The sequence below is a fragment of the Hypomesus nipponensis genome, chromosome 9 (assembly GCF_054491055.1).
Source record: "Hypomesus nipponensis isolate SF chromosome 9, ASM5449105v1, whole genome shotgun sequence".
NCBI lineage: Eukaryota > Metazoa > Chordata > Actinopteri > Osmeriformes > Osmeridae > Hypomesus > Hypomesus nipponensis.
The window spans coordinates 21,442,376-21,457,245 of NC_140369.1; the positions used below are offsets into that span (position 1 = coordinate 21,442,376).

The 14,870-nt window shown below is 41.3% G+C and overlaps 1 protein-coding gene across 1 annotated transcript in view; it reads right to left on the reverse strand.

Annotated features, from left to right (window-relative positions):
• pik3c2b (phosphatidylinositol-4-phosphate 3-kinase, catalytic subunit type 2 beta) overlaps positions 1-14,870 on the reverse strand; it is a 102,414-nt gene that overhangs the window by 59,596 nt on the left and 27,948 nt on the right. The window contains 4 exon segments of the mRNA XM_084704004.1: positions 4,639-4,834; positions 6,314-6,347; positions 6,514-6,660; positions 6,756-6,819. Coding sequence (XP_084560130.1) covers positions 4,639-4,834; positions 6,314-6,347; positions 6,514-6,660; positions 6,756-6,819 — 441 coding nt within the window.

Consider the following 14,870-nt stretch of genomic DNA (forward strand, 5'->3'; position numbering starts at 1 on the left):
TATCTCAGCGGTTGGAAATGTGCTAGGAGAAGTTGTTGTCAGTTAACCTCCATGAGAAAGCTAACCTTGTCATGGCAACAGCTGACATTCATGAAAGGGAGCATGAAAGGGAGCGAATCCAAATGCACATTGGAATCATGTGACTGTGAGTGACAGTTACAACAAAACACTCCTCAGAGCAATACTTCAGAATTGATCAATTCAGGCTTTTCTGACTGTGGGAAAACAGACAGGAGCTGAGTGTGAGTGTGTATGAGAGTGTGTGAAAGTGTGTATGTGTGGGACTGTGGATAACTTCACACTGTAAGAAAGTCGGGTGATTATGTCCTAGCCCCTGTACTAATCTTCTCTCTGCCTCTTTTTCTCCTACTCTCTTAGCAATTCCCTCTTTTTCTCTCTCGATCTTTTCATTTCCATCTCTTTTCCCCCCTCTCAATCTCTCAGCCTCTATTAAAAGCTTCCCTCACTGAGTTCTCTCCATTCCTCTCTCCCTCCCTCCTGGATTCCCCTAGACTCTGGCCCCCACTCCTGCAGTAGTGCAGGAACCAATGGGCTTCCAGAGGAAGGAAAGAAGGAGAAGTTTTAATGTGAGACCAAGGAAATTGGATTGGAAAGTTGGATTCAGACCTAAAGTAAAAGTCTGGAAATCAGGATTGTTATATTTCACTATTAAGAGAATGTCCCAGTTACCTTGAAAACTCTAAAATTAAGTGGTTTCCAAGCATGCTGTCCCTTGTGAAAACCCAACTGTTGCCACACACATACTCCTCCATTCATCTCTACCACACAGATGGCATGTGTGCACCCCTGCCCTCCACCCCTGCCGGACAGGTGCCTCATGACCGACGACCCTGCTCCCTGGCCCCGCCCCCTGGGGTCAGGAGGTTAGGCAGGGTTCCCAGGCTGTCAGCCAGCCTGCTCCCATTCTTGAAAGTGACCAATCATGTTACAGTTTCAAGGGGGATACAAAGAGAAGGGTGACTAAAGGAAAAGTGGTGTGTGTGTTGGTTGGGGGGAGGGGGAGAGGGCAACAAAGCTGGAGCAAGATTCTAGAGTATAGTGGAGGACATGTGAGAGTGGTCTGGTCTGAGATTAGTGTGCGTGTGTGTATGTATGTGTGTGAAGTGAGTGTGGTCTGGTATGGGCTGAGATTAGTGTGCATGTGTGTGAGGTGACATCTGCCACTTGATGTGGAATCATGCCAGTGGAGTGAAGAGAGAGGGGCAGTTGTTCGGTCAGGATAAATGAACTGAATTAAAGGAAGAGGGGGACAGCAGAGAGGGGGCGAAGGAGAGGGGGAGCAAGGCTGAGTACACAAACAAGAGAGAAGCCACGTGGAAGGAGGAATAGGGTGATAGAAGAGAGAAGTAGAAAAGGGGGATGAAAATTAGACACGTAGCCACGGGTAGGCCTGGGTAGGCCCAATTTGATCTAAGGCCTACCCAAAAACAAAAGAATCTCCGAAAAATTATGCACCGGGTGATAGAGGGAAGTAGGGAGGAGGGGAAGAGTGGAGGAGGAAAACAGGAGAGAAGAACAGAGAGAGGGAAGTAGGGAGGAGAAGAGTGGATCGAGGGGAAAAGTGGAGAAGAGTAGAGGAGTAGGGAAACCAGAGAGAAGGGTAGAGAGGGGGAAGTAGGAAGGAGGGCATTGGAGGAGAGAAACAGGAGAGAAGAAAAGAGAGAGGGAAGTAGGGAGGAGAAAAGTGGAGGGGAAGAGTAGAGGGGTAGGGAAACCAGAGAGAAGGGTAGAGAGAGGGAAGTACATTTACATTTATTCATTTAGCAGACGCTTTTATCCAAAGCAACTTCCAAGAGAGACCTTTTACAAAGTGCATAGGTCACAGATAATAACAACAAGCCCCAAAAACTTGCGGGTAGCCAAAACATGGAGCACTTTTTGACATATTGTGCCAAAATAAATGCCAAAGGCAAGAACCATAAGGGCATGTAGTTAAACAAGTTACAATTGAACAACATGAATCGCTATAAGTGCAAGTGTACCTGTAGAAAATATATTTTATATGGAAATACATGGGATAATATATTGATGATAAATATATTATACACTATAATATATATTCATGTAATATATTGCAATACATTGCAGAATATACAAATGATTGCCGTTTTCCATATATTGCAATATATGGAACATGAATATAAAATATATGTGGTTATATCCCAAAATATATGCAATTATGTATTTATATAATCACCATATGTGTGCCGCTGTATATGGGAAAATGTATGGGTAATATATGTAAAGATATAGTGTCACATGTATGCTTCATATATGGTAGAATATATTTTAAATAGATGTACAATTATATGGAAAGATATATTGTACAATGTATGTGTACATATATGAGAACATGCACAATGTACAGACATAGTGATATATACATTTACATTTAGCTGATGATCTTATCCAGAGTGAGTTACAGTAAGTACAGGAAAATACCCGGTGGCAAGTAGGGTGAATTGCCTTGCCCAATGACACAGCGTCATTTATGCCTTGCTGGGAATCGAACCGCAGTATTTCAAATGGAATTGCGATTCAAACAAAATTCCGCCAAAACTTAAGTAAGATTGACAGATTATTTAGGGGGAAATGGCTAATTCAAAATAATTTTGCTGGAAGCGATCATTGTCAGTATATATTTCCAATATTTTTCCAGAAAATTTTACCTATATTTAAAATATATTCAATATAGTGTATTGAACACATATCTGTACATATATTTATGTATGTCTTTCCATATAATTAGGATTCCCCAGTCAGAAATAGGCTTTAAGGTGACACCCCCCTGAAGTACCCTGCAAAGTTTAACCTTGATATGTGAAAATATGACTGAATTACAACAGTTTGAGCTTGGACCAAATCTGGCAATGCTTGCCATAGGAGAAACATCTTATTTTATTATTCAGTTCCTAAACATGGCAGAACCCAGATTTGGGGATGGCTCAATTGGATGAGAAGTTGTGATCTGCAGGTTCAATTCCAGGCATAGGCATTTTTTGTGGTTGACAGAATAGTTACTAGTCTTCTGGGTAATCCCGGTGTAACTATCTATTTTGTAAATGTTACAACATTTTGGCATTTTGAAGGAGGAATCCACCATTGCTGCTTGCAGCTATATTTTTTTTTACATAAATTTAAAATATATTCTACCTTATATTAAACATACATTTGACACTTTATCTTTACATATATTACCAATACATTTTCCCATATAAATCGGAAAACATTATGGTGGTATTTGTAAATGTAAAATTGCATATATTTTGGGATATATAAACACATATATTATATATTTATGTTCAATATGTTGCAATGAATTATAAAATATACATATTAAATCCCATATATGGAAATATATTGCCTAAAATATCACATTATATTTTCCAATATACTGCAATATATTTTCCTTCTGTAAGGGAGTGTGCATCACCTCATAAATATTTGGTCCTCTGGGGATTTCACAGTGGACAGATATGGAGGCTTGTGCAATGTGTACATGTCCGTGGCTTTAATGTCAGGCCAGCGTGTTTGCACTAATGTATGTGTATATGTGCGAGCAGTGTTGAAAAAGTTACTTGGAAAATTTAATGACCTAAGCTACCAGTTACTCTATGGTAAATTAAGTTTCACTACACTGATACCCTTCAGTTCTCCTGGGGGGAAGTGTATCAAGCTAAGCTACAGCAACATGGGAAAAGTAGTGTACTACATTTAAGATATAAAAAAAAAAAACAGTATATATATTAATAACAATTATGTATTCAAAATGTCAGTGATCAATAAAACTGTCAGTCAAACAGAAAGGCAGGCAAAATTGTTCAATTGTTTAATATGGTTTGTAAGGTACAGCCTCGGCGACTCCCTCAGGATCAATTCCTCTATGTCATCACCCTCTGCCATCTCTCCATTAAGTAAATTCAATCTCACGTGTCTTTATTCCCCTGCAGCAAAATTGCAGGAATCTGCCCAAAGATTGATACATGATGTCACTGTCCTATGAAGTGTTTCTGTAGGCTACACATACAGGTATGGCTGTGGCTCCATACTCATACGTCCTACTTTCCTGATCTTTAGTAGTTGTATTTCAGACCTGAGCTTCAGAAATGCTTGTGAAAATATTGTAAGCAGTACTTGATCAATAAAATTGGTTCGCTACTGAAAAGTGATTTGATTCAGAAAACAACAATGCTACCACCATAATACTGAGAAATGTAGTTAACGGTGCTGCTTGTAGCAACGTTACTGCCCATCTGGGAGTCAGATGGCTGAGCGGTTAGGGAATCGGGCTAGTAATCAGAAGGTCACTGGTTCGATTCCCAGCCGTGCCAAATGACGTTGTCTCCTTGGGCAAGGCACTTCACCCTACGTGCCTCAGGGGGAATGTCCCTGTACTTACTGTAAGTCGCTCTGGATAAGAGTGTCTGTTAAATGACTAAATGTTATGTAAATGTAACACTGCATGGGAGCATGTATTTGTGTGCATGTTGATGTCTGTGAAGCCATGTGATTGTGTCAGGCCAGGTTATGTTTATTTAGGATGGAAAAACAAACCTATGTATGTGTGTGTGTGGGGGTATGAGTGTATTTGTGTGTGTGTGTGCGAGTGTGTGCTACCTGGCAGCCCAGGTGATGGGGACACGGTGCGCTGCATAGACGCTGAAGGAGAGGACGTTGGTGACCAGGCCAGCCTCCTGGCTGGGCGTGGCTGGGCGTGTGCCCTGTGGCGCCGGGTGGAAGTTTGCGTTGAACGTGCTGCAATACAGATCCACCAGATCCAAGATGGCAGCCGTCAGCTTCTCCACCACAGAGTCTTTGAATACATAAAAAATATAAACATTAAGCATTAATTTCCTAATTCAGCTTTTATACTTAAAAAACATTTTCTATTTTACTTTGAAATATCTAATGATTCTTCATCTTACTTAAGTTCTGAAGAACATAAAATATATAAAGATAGCAAACATTCAAGAATCAAGGAAGTCATAATAGTTTCTACAAAGTCTACATGCCTCTATAAATAACAGTAAAAACGAAACACACCAAGTGCTAAAAATACTCCATTATGTTACTCAATAAAGCCACATGCCACAACCTAGAGCTGTAATCGGGCCTTAAAAGTTAGGCCCAAGCCCAACTAAATTTGGCCCGACCCCGACAAGTACATTTTGATTGACAGCTTTTTAAAAGCCCGAACCCGTTTACAGCCCGACATTATTCAAATGTGCGCACCCACACAGCTCTTTTGCCTTTTGTCAAGAATTAGTAATTTATAAAAATGTTAACATAATTTATTCATGACTAACGTAAGCTTAGGCCACTTTGAAGTTGGAACAAATAAATAACAAAAAGTAATCGCCAGAGGCCAGCATCCGTTTCACCTCCTCAGTATCCATTTTCGTGCTATTCAAAACGCATCACCTGACCACTCCCGTCGGGTTTGGGAAAAGATCTTAAGCTCTACCGCAACCTATGTTGATGGTAATCAATCCAACATTGACCTTTCACCCATCTCCACTTCTGACAAGAAATGTAAACACAACTTCTATCAGACATTCCACAGTTGAGCTAAACCAGCACAACCTCACAAAGCCTGAAGCAAAACCTTATGTCTACAATGCTGAGCTAAACCAGCACAACCTCACATCTACACAGACTGAAGGAGCGGCTGCTGAATCAGTCTGCTGTGTTCAATCCAGAAACATTACCTGGGCCAATAATTGTAGGTTTGAAGTCAACAAGAGCCTCTGTGTATTTTGCAGTAGTAAATGAGGCCCGTAGCCAGGCTGGTGGAAGGGGGGGTAATTTTTTCCCAAAAGTCGACCTTTTTGCAGTTTTTCGTGTGTGTCTCTATGTGTTTGTGTGTCTCTGTGTGTGTGTGTGTGTGTGTGTGTGTGTGTGTGTGTGTGTGTGTGAGTCTCTCTGTGTGTGTGTGTGTGTGTGTGTCTGTGTGCTCGTGTGTCTCAGTGTGTGTGTTTGCATGTCTTTAAGTGTTTGTATGTGTGTGCACGTCCTGTTCACAGACCAGTCTCTTTCCTGTTGTGAAGAATGTTAAGATGGCAATGACAGTACGGACATCCGTGGCGGTTCAAGGATGCCACACGTGGTGAACGTGAGGCATGACCCTGTGGTCACCTCCTCCTCTCTCTGTCCCTTCTCCACTCTCCCTCCTTCTCCTCTCTCTGGCCCTCCTCTCCTCTTCTTCATTCTTTGACTCTTCCTTCGGCCTCCTCTCTTCTCCACTAGAGGTTTCACTGCTCACTATAATAGACAGTGTCCATAGATAGCCTACCTCTGTTCTCTCTCCTGGCCAGCACAGACACATCCTGGAGGAAGGAACACACACACATTCTTAATTCTTACAATACAATCATCAGAGGTGAGCAACCCACAGCAGCTATCTTTTCAACTTAAAAGTTAAAACCATGCGGTCATGTCTAAAAGTGACACAGGACAAGGGAGAAACAATGGTGGTTTGCTGCCTGTGTTTACCTTTAGAACTCTGGGATGCAGGCGACATGGACATGCTGGCAGGTGGTTGAGGGCGGCTGTGATGTCTGGCGTTTCCACAGCCGCCAGAGAGCTGCAGAGCGCCTTCACTGATTGGACGAGGCGCTCCACGTGCAGAGGAAGCTCACCCTAGACAGAACAGACAGGTCAGGGCTTCATGTTGTCAACGTCAACACTGGTGCAAAAAAAAAGAGAGAGAATGTCTGTCTGTGCACGTAGGTTACCTCAGAGAGCAAAAAGGATTCTGCCTCATTGTGGAAGGTATCCAGGAGCAGAGTCAACGCTTCCCTGTTCAAAAACACATCCACATCCTGAATATTAAAGGACTCATTGATTGCAAAACCGATTTTACCTTGTCATAGTTGAATAACGACAGTTCGGTGAGTAAAATGAACATACAGTGAACCTCAAAGTCCATTGACACCTCTTTCCTATGCAAATCTCAAATGAAAAAATGTGGCTGTAAAACGGTTCAACTGACATCAGTCCAATGGCCCGCCTTTTTTGGCTCTAGTCTGCATCTTTGTCACGCCCCAAAATTTACAACCAGACCAGCCCACTCGCTGGTGTTCTTTCCCAGTCTGAGGTATCGTAGATCTCCGATACTAGTTTAGCTGCGCTGCTCTGTGTAAGCCACTTCTAAGGAATTTCAAAGAGGAATGTTTTGAATTATTAGCCTGACTTTGTCATACTCATAATTCTAGTCAGAATATGAGTCTGAGAACTCTCCGTTGGGCTTTGACTACGGGGCGTGTTTCAAACTAACCTGGAAAACAAATTCCTCTTCGCTCAATTGGATAGACCTACAACCAATCAGAGCAACGTAATATGTTGTTTGTTCAAAACAAATTCAACTTAAAGGCCATATGGCAGGTTGATTTTTCCAACGAATTTGCGCTATTTGGTTGTTGGTAATAAACATTTTAACTTTTATCCATTGTATTTCATGTTGTTGGGTGTCACAAAACGTAATATAATACAAAAAAGTTGCAACTTTTTGCAATGATTCTTCTTTCCCCCACAATGCATTGCATGACGTCACGTTGGGGAGACAACAGACAAATGTCTGCTTTAAGGCCATTGAAATCCATTGGAAATAAACACTACTAGGCTAGTACCAGAGAATGTCTAATATGGGCTCTGCTAGTACCATCAAAACTTGGGACATCTCGGAAATGTGTTTACAACGTCGGGGAAAATATTTAATTAGCGATGATGATATTGGGGGGATTTTACAGGTGGGACTGGCAGGTAAAAAAAATAGCTAGCCCATAGCTAGCATGATGTCTTCTGCTGTACTACTAGTACTACTAGAGGAAACTAAGTGGATTTTTTTGTAGGGCAAGTGGAATAGAAATGTATTTGGCCCACTGGACAAGTTAAAACTCTAAAAAAAAACTAAAAAAAAGCTATGTTACTTGCACTGGCCAACTTGCAAAGACTGAGGATAGCCTACCGAAGTTGAGTTAGCCAATGTCGTTAGCGATGCTAGCTAACGTTAGTTTGCTAGCAGTGGCAGTATATAACATTTCACTGGTTCTTGCAGCTGTTTGTTTAGCAAGTCACAGTGTTTACAAGCCCTGATAGTGTAACTGAGACAACGCAGTAGATACGACTTTCTTGGATGTGCTAGCCTAGGCTGGATAGACTGTTGCACAGTAAGTAGTTCTACAATGGTAGTATCGTATCTTGCCTTGTAGTGGCAGCATCATACATTTAAGAAATTCAAGACTTGCATGTACACTAAGTAATGTCACATTAAATAATGTATTTAAACTCAAGCTAGTGTGGTGTGTCACTGTCTTCAATGCCACAGGCTTTTCTGTCAAAAGAAACGTTTTCATTTCCAGCACATTCAGTGAAGTTTGGCTAGCAACAGCAGCTAGGCTAGCTTGCTCGACTGAGACCGACAGAAATTGTCGCTTTTGGCTTATTTACTGATAATGATCGCTTCCAGCAAACTTCTTTTGAATTTGCCATTTCCCCCTAAATAAATGTCCAGCTTATTTACGTGTTTGCGGGCATATTTTCAGTTAGTAGTTGGTACACTGTTTGAATCGCGATTCCATCTGAAAAATACTGCCGGTGACAACGTTGTTAGAAAAGCTTGTATGTATCAAAGGGGGTTCGGCTTGTTTCATAATAAACTGACCCATTTGCAACCGACGCAAGCAAGCACACAATACAATTTCCCCAGAAATTATACCCTCTCTCCTCTTTAGCGATGCTATAGACATTGATTCTAACATTTCACTGGGTCTTGCAGCTGTTTGATTGACTGAAATTATTATAAAATGTTATGTTTTAGCCATTTGCCTACTTTAGCAAGTCACAGTATTTCAAAGCACATATTATGTAACTGAGAAGACGCAGTAAATAATTCCTCTTTCAAGTAAGCCCCCGTTCAAGTGGGCATCAAATTAGCTGCACGGTCTGTAGCTAGAGATATTGGGACGAAGATGCAATACAGTACGTAACAGAACGTGTTTATTCTGCAGAAATTGTGTAAATGTTTAATGTAACAAATACGATTTTTAAACACCTCAATTGTTATCATTTGTAGGCTATATTATTACAGCTCATCTTCGTTGGTCAAAGGCACAATCTTTACCCGGACGTGACCTGTGCATGAAAAAGTGGAACTTATGTAGGCTACTTAGTGTAGTGCCTCAAAAAGTTAATGTCAGGCCCTGAATGATCACTAGATATAAAGAAAACGTTGACTTCCACTCGGTGCTATTCACTGACAGTCAAAATAAATTGTATATGTGCACTGCTGTTCATAGACGAGCTCCAGGTGTCGTTGCTGCGTTGCTAAATGATAGCAACTCACCGGGAGACTTTATCAACTCGCCACTCATTCTCCTTGGTACAATGAGCAATCCATTTAATTGGCTTTGACGGCCATAAGGTCGACTTGGTTCAAAATTATACGGCTGCGGGCCATCATATACATTAGTCGTTCTTGCCACCTCTTCTTCATCCCGGTAAATCGCCATAGTTCTAGTACTAGACTGAGGCTACTCTCCTCCACGACTCCCCAACGTGACGTCATCGCCGAATTGCGCTAAAATGCTAATGCTAACACAAAAAACGTCAACAATTGGTCTTGAACACCATTTTGAGACACCATTTTGAGATTTCTTGAATAATATACATATCTTGAGTGCTTTATGTACCCATTAATCAACAGTGGTGGTTAACCTGCCATATTCACTTTAAGTGCTCTTTTGTGACGTGGGTGATTACGTTACTTTTGATCATCTGTCCATCATCGTTTAAGCCCGCCCTGGCAATTTCATTTGTACACCCAGATTCTGTTTTTCTGTAGTTGTTCCCCAATACGAGACCCTCCAGACCCAACTTCCCGACCAAAATTTTTTGAGGGCGGGGAGAAGTTGGGCTGGCAGCCAGGCTATTGAATTATAACAAGGATATTGAAAATGGACCACTGTCGTAAATGCTGTGTTCCAGGCTGTACAGGGAAGGCTAACACTCATAGTCGTCCCAAGGAGCCAAACATTCGACAGGCATGGCTGCTGTTTGTAGCCTGCCTCTGCCGTCCTACATACTTTGCTCAATTTTGATTTTGCTTCTGTACTCGGTCTGGCCATTCAGTTCAATAGGGTCCAAATGCAGTGCTCCCTCCTCAGGCCTCTCTAAACCGGAACTCTCTCCTCAGGCCCCTGAAGCCGGAACTCTCTCCTCAGGCCCCTTTTTTCATGTATATCCGAGTTATTCGCACCACCGCTGGTCGGAGGATACTGTAGGCTATTTATATTAATAGGCATTGAACTTCGGTTTTAGCATAAGTCAATAGTGTTTAACAAAGCGGAAATTAGCATTGCGGATAGCGTTACGTACAGGGTTCTAAATTAACACCCGCCAAATGCGGGCTAAATTTCATTTTCATAATAAAAACTCGCTAGCCAGTTTGGCCGGTGATAGCCTACATGAGGCATTTCATGAACGATACGGCTATGTTCTCGGCATGGTTATTGTTAATGTATCCCCCTGCAGTAGCCTAAGTTTCCCATGAACACTGTGCCGTAATCCTACGTTATTGTAATATGGAATATATGTTTAGTACTATTATTACACATCTTTATGATTGAGGTGGTAATTGATGAAGCAACATTTAACATAAATACAAGGATAGATATTGATTTCAGATTCAAAGAGTAGTGTTATTTGTATTATCAACGTTAAAAATAAATTATTTCAAAGCCGGCTCTTGTTGCCGTGGAAACAATAAACAATAACACGAGCCTGTTGTTGCTGCTGCAAATGACCAACGGAAAAAATGTGATATTCTATATGACCACTAGATGACGCTAAACTGCCAAACCTATTTTCTATGCTTGCCAGGGGCAGAACAGTGATCATGAGTAATGTTAGCAATACCAGAGCCTGTTTAGGGAGAGCCTTGCCACTCCTTATTAAAGGTGACATGACATGAAAACTTCATTTTATGAGGTTATTTAACATTAATATGAGTTCCCCTAGCCTGCCTTCGGTCCCCCAGTGGCTAGAATTTTCGATAAGTGTAAACCAAGCCCTGCGTGTTCTTCTCCGCCTTTGACAAAATGAAGGCTCAATTGCGCTGTTTGAAAATCTCCCCCTAGTGACGTAGATAGGGGGAAGGTTACCTCCCCTCTCTCTGCTTTGCCCGACCAGATCATCTAGCCCGCCCATGAGAAACTGAGCTACCACCGTGCAAGGGCGAGTGCGATATCGGTTTTTCCTGGAGAGACATCATGGCGAGCAAACAAACGAAGCATAACAGTTGCTGCAGTGCTTGGATATACAAATGCAAGCACACATCTTTTTTTTTTGTTCCTTCATCCGAGCCTTTGCACAACCCGTATCTTAATTGTATTTTCGCTGGAAATGCGCCGACACAACTTCCCAAAGTGTTGTATGTCTGCGCCAAACATTTCCTCAACTTGAGCCAACTCAAAGCTGGCCTTGCTGAAATTAAATTCTGGATCATTACTAAATCTCCTTGGTCAAGCTACAAACCTTGGACAAGTAAGTTAACTAACGCTATATCATTTTGTTGCTTTACTGTATATGGTTACCTATCTTGCTACCCTTAGAATGTGGCTGTAACATTAGCTCTGCAGCTAACAGCTGAGTTACTGTTGCTGACGTAAAGATAAATGGCATCAAGTGTGTGTGTGAATACAAACGCTGTAACGCCAGTGTTGTACACTTCTTTGATTTTTGGATAACCGTTATGCTGTTGGTGTTATGGCTCGCGATATCCGCCTTTCTCCACATTAAATTGACTGAGTGTGCACCTCTGCAAACCAGGGTGATCAGATGAAAATCGCTAAATTCTAGGCATTTTACAGCAACGGGGGCAACGAGCCATTGCAATACATCCTGTAAACATTAGCGCATGTTGCCGCCCCTCTCCTCCTCATTAGCATTTAAAGCTACAGACACAGAAACAGCGCGTTCTGAGGAAAGCTGATTGTGGGACTACTCGTAGTGGCTATAATTCTGCACCGTGGCTGAATTTGGGGAAAGAGACTTCAGATACAGTATTAGGGGACAACTAAGGCCTATATAAAAGCATCCAAAAACAGCATGTCATGTCACCTTTAAGCTATGGAAGCAAATCGTGACCAAAATTCAAATGAAAATGCATTTCCAGAAATGCTTTTTCATTTTAAGAATGTGGCTGAATTATTTGACTGATAAATAAAATGAGTAATCAATCATTCTATTTGCATTTTAATTTTCTTCTTTAAGACTGCTCATTCTTTCACTCAATTAAAATGAAAACAAAAAAGACATTTGAAATTTAATTTTCAAAATATGCCCCAGCAAATAGATACCAAAATTCGATTTGAAATGTAAAATTCGAAAATGAAAATGCATTTCCAGAAATGCGTTTTCATTTTAAGAACGTGGCTGCAAAATCGTGACCACAATTCAAATTCAAATGCATTTCCAGAAATGCTTTTTCATTTTCAAGAACATGACTGCAAAATCGTGACCACAATTCAAATTCAAATGCATTTCCAGAAATGCATTTTGGTTTTCGTGTTCTGCCCGCAAAGAACTGCCCATAATTCGAAAACGAAAATGCATTCTGAGCGGCGCAGCAGAGTGACGTCAGTAGCCTCTCTTCTTCATCTCCCTGCTGACCGAGCTACCCATCTTGTTCGGTAAGGGGCGGTGTGCACATACGCATTGCATTACATGACAACATTTGCCGGCAAATTGACTGAATTGCCGAGTCGTTAGAGGACGCATCACAGATTATGGCGCTCCCTCTAATTGTGCAGATACTTGTAAGGTATTTTCTTGTGTGCTTTTATTGTGACAGGGGTGTGTGGTTCTGACGTTGGAAGAAAGTGAGTGGAGTGAAATGCTATGTGTGGGGGAGATACAGTAAAGATGTACAAAGTGTATGGAGCTAAAGCTGACAAAGGTATCTGAATTTGAATATGAAAGTTAAGAAATATTTGTGTGTCGAATTTCATAAAACTGAAATATGTTGCTGTTTAATATATAATATCTGAATTATTTGTATGCCGAATTTAATTAAACGGAATTATTTGATCCAAAAATACACATTTCAAAAATTCAGATTCTTGAAATTCAGATTCTTGAAATTCAGATTCTTGAAATTCAGATTCTTGAAATTCAGATTCTTGAAATTCAGATTCTTGAAATTCAGATTGCTGAAATTCAGATTCAGATTGCGGAAATTCAGATTTTGTCTGAAATAGGCCAAAGGTGAAACAGCTTGCTTTCACAGGGAAAAGCCGACGATTTCAGAACGACCAAACTTTACCTCAGAACAAAAGCTCAGTTGCTCATTGGAGGAACAGTATTGAGCAAGTGCTTATGAAACTTGTAAACACTTGTGTCTTCTCCTTTGCCAAAATCGGCAGTTACTGTTACCAAGTGAGTCGAGACAGACTCGGAGGGCGGCGGAGACCGATGGAAGACGTGGAACAACTGGCAAAGCTATAGCCTATATATTTATGTTTCGTTGTTTTCTTTTCTGTGTTGGAGCTCTTTTAAGAGCTTGATGCCATCAACATCCAGCCTGATATGAAATCATGAACTTCAATTGTGTCTCTTAATTATAATACCCACACAGAAAATCCAGGTTGAATCAAGTACTGTATTGCTAATAGCCAATTTTGGATGGTCAAGCATATTTTTCATTGTCTCCTTATTCTTATCAAAGTCAATGTTCAGCCTATAGGCTATGTTCATTTGCTAAGTGACATTTCATATCGGTTATGGTTAGTGAAATATTTGCTTTCTGAGAGATCGGACAAAGCCTATTTAACAGCATATAAGGAGTTATCTATCAGAATATATCTGTAGTGCGGCCGGGTGTGATTTGATTCATCGTCCACAAATCATCTGGAAGTCAGTTTCGATCAAATACCAACTATCTCCATACTACATCTTGCCGACGTATCTTATACACATCGGGCCGACGTCGGCAAGAAGTATGTGTGCTATCCCAGATGATCTGGGTCTTCCTCAAGCAACTAGCAACTCAGTTTGTTCTACTCGATCACGGGCATCAGACTCAGATATATTATTAGTTTCTACCAGCTCAGCTAATTCTATCAGTGTATGCACAATTTGAGGGAGCGCCATGATCTGTGATGCGTCCTCTAAAGACCCGGCAATTCAGGCAATTTCTAGGCAAATTTGGTCATGTAATGCAATGCGTATGTGCACACCGCCCCCTACCGAACAAGATGGGTAGCTCGGTCAGCAGGTAGCTGAAAAAGAGAGGCTACTGACGTCACACTGCTGCGCCGCTCAGAATGCATTTTCGTTTTCAAATTATGGGCAGTTCTCAAGCCCCCACCCTTCGCCCCTCGGCTTGAAGCAACGGCCCCGGTGGATGTAGGTGGTATTGCATTACAGTTAGGTTTCCGACTCTTCCGGTCGTTTTTATTCTATTAACTCCAGTCAACATTTACAAAACTATCTCCCCCAATAATTTTTGTTCGATTCTCGAACCTGGCTCATACTACTAGCTTTTTCATAGAATAATTTATCCCGATTTTTGCTAAGTTTGAGACCAATCCGAAATGTGTAAACTAGCACCCCATTTATTTGCCTACGTCAATAAAAGTTGCCTGCAAATGTGCTTGCGGATACTAACAGGGCACGAGCACAATAGTTCACATTGGCCGATAGCCGATTTACATGGAGCTGAATGAGCCATAGACTTATATTGAATGAGCACAGGGAGAACTGGCTTGAGTTGCCTGCCCTGTTGCAGCAAGTTAAGCAAATGTCACACATAAATGACATGTTGTTAATATAGTTTATTCCCGTTATTTTAA